At 24.8% G+C, this 1,832-nt stretch overlaps 1 protein-coding gene across 1 annotated transcript in view; it reads right to left on the minus strand.

Moving 5' to 3' along the window:
* Positions 1 to 759: 759 nt before the first annotated feature.
* LOC103310558 (putative nuclease HARBI1) overlaps positions 760 to 1,832 on the minus strand; it is a 5,753-nt gene continuing 4,680 nt past the window's right edge. Inside the window, exons 7-8 of the mRNA XM_008189219.1 lie at positions 1,218 to 1,463; positions 760 to 853 (exon numbers count right to left, since the gene is read on the minus strand). Coding sequence (XP_008187441.1) covers positions 760 to 853; positions 1,218 to 1,463 — 340 coding nt within the window. The remainder of the gene's footprint in view (positions 854 to 1,217; positions 1,464 to 1,832) is intronic.

Here is a 1,832-nt window from a genome sequence, read left to right on the forward strand (position 1 = left end):
TTTCTTTACATTTTTTAATAGGTCTATTCACTATAATTTTTAAAAATATAGAGAGAAATTGATTAATGTGGATGTAGAATTTGTTAAATTGAACGTTTTTTAAATGGAGACAACGCATGTAATTGAGTAGCATCCTCTTAATTTTCCATAAGTTAAAGAAGTCAACCAGCCATAGTCAAATGTTCAGGGAGTATAATTGTGTTGATTATTGCTTCTCTTTTTATCTAACTTTTTTCATTTTCCATTTGTTCATCTTTTTATCTTATACTTATATTACTTTTCTTTTAAGCTTATCCCAACTTTTATAATTTCCAATTGTCCAATAATTCCAAAAAATAGTTTTCGAAATATTTGCTTAAATATTTCAAAATACAATGGTTCTTGCTTTGCTTTCCTATTGCATGATATTCTGTTATTTTTAATGGTGCATGTTTTACACTAACTATAATAGGTATTTAACTATTTAATACTATTATAAATTACATTAATCATTAATTTACTTTTCTAGATCTATTTTTATATTTTCTATCTGTCCATCTTTTTATCTTATAGTTATATTGCTTTGCTTTTAAGTGTATCCTGACTTTTATAATTTCCCTTTGTCCAGTAATTCCAAAATGGAGCTTTTGAAATATTTTTTCAAATATTTCAAAGTACAATGGTACTTTCTTTGCTTTCTTTTTGCATGATATTCTGCTATATATATTAATGGTGCATGTTTTACTAACTATAATATTTTAAATTATATTAATCATGAATTTACTTTTCTAGATCTTTTGGTAAGAAATCAAAATTAACAAATACCGCTCTAGCTACTGAAAAATTAAGTGATACAACTGCCCAAATGTTAGAGCTAAAAGCCATGTATTACAAGGAAAAGTTAAAACTTAAGTTGAGAGATGTTGAGGCTAAAGAAGCTATAGCAGAGCAGTTAAATATTTTAATATCAAATCTAAATAAATAAATAAAATACTTATTGCAACATCCTTCATATACATAATCTATTTCCTAATTCCTATTTAATTTTTTTTCATTTGACACTTTCCTCATTGTTATTAATTTTCTAATTATTCCTATTTAACTTTCTAAAGGTATTGTAGTAAACAAAATAATACTTATAGAATCAAATAAAAAATAACGAGTCACACTGGTACGTAAGTAATATAATATATAGTTTATTTGTTTCATTATATAACAAAAATGAACAAACTATTTACATAAAATAATTGTTAATTATTTGATGTTGCATCCTACGACCAGCTAATAATGTTGGATTCACTTGTTGAAGATTCAATTGATTTTCTTCAACATAATACATACCCAAGTCAACATCATTTATTATATCATCAACTGGTTCTGGTACATTGTTTTCAATACATATGTTATGTAGTATAACACATGCATTAATTATTTTTGATGCTTTTATTGGATGATAATGCAGTACTCTATGCTTTAAAAGACACCTACAAAAAATATTATAGTATTTTTAATTATTATGCATCAATCATGTATATAAAATAATACATTGAACTGTTTTCGAATAAATTTGTTTATAATATAATTTTGTATTAGAATTCAAGTTACTAAATCCTAATATAAATAGTTCCGTGTCACTCTGTCAGGGGAAACTTTGTGGATAAATTGAATAAATTGAGGATGCAGTGGTGGCTATCAAAAAAAAGGAAAGGTTAGGTTATAAAATAATCTTTTATTAAAATGTCTAATGTTTGCTATGAAATTTCCCAATAGTTTTCAAAAGTGACGTGAAAAACAAAAGAAAAATTAGGGAAAAACGGAAATTTTTACGCTAAATCAATTTTTAATAAAATCGA

The sequence above is a fragment of the Acyrthosiphon pisum genome, chromosome X (assembly GCF_005508785.2).
Source record: "Acyrthosiphon pisum isolate AL4f chromosome X, pea_aphid_22Mar2018_4r6ur, whole genome shotgun sequence".
In the NCBI taxonomy this organism is placed as follows: domain Eukaryota; kingdom Metazoa; phylum Arthropoda; class Insecta; order Hemiptera; family Aphididae; genus Acyrthosiphon; species Acyrthosiphon pisum.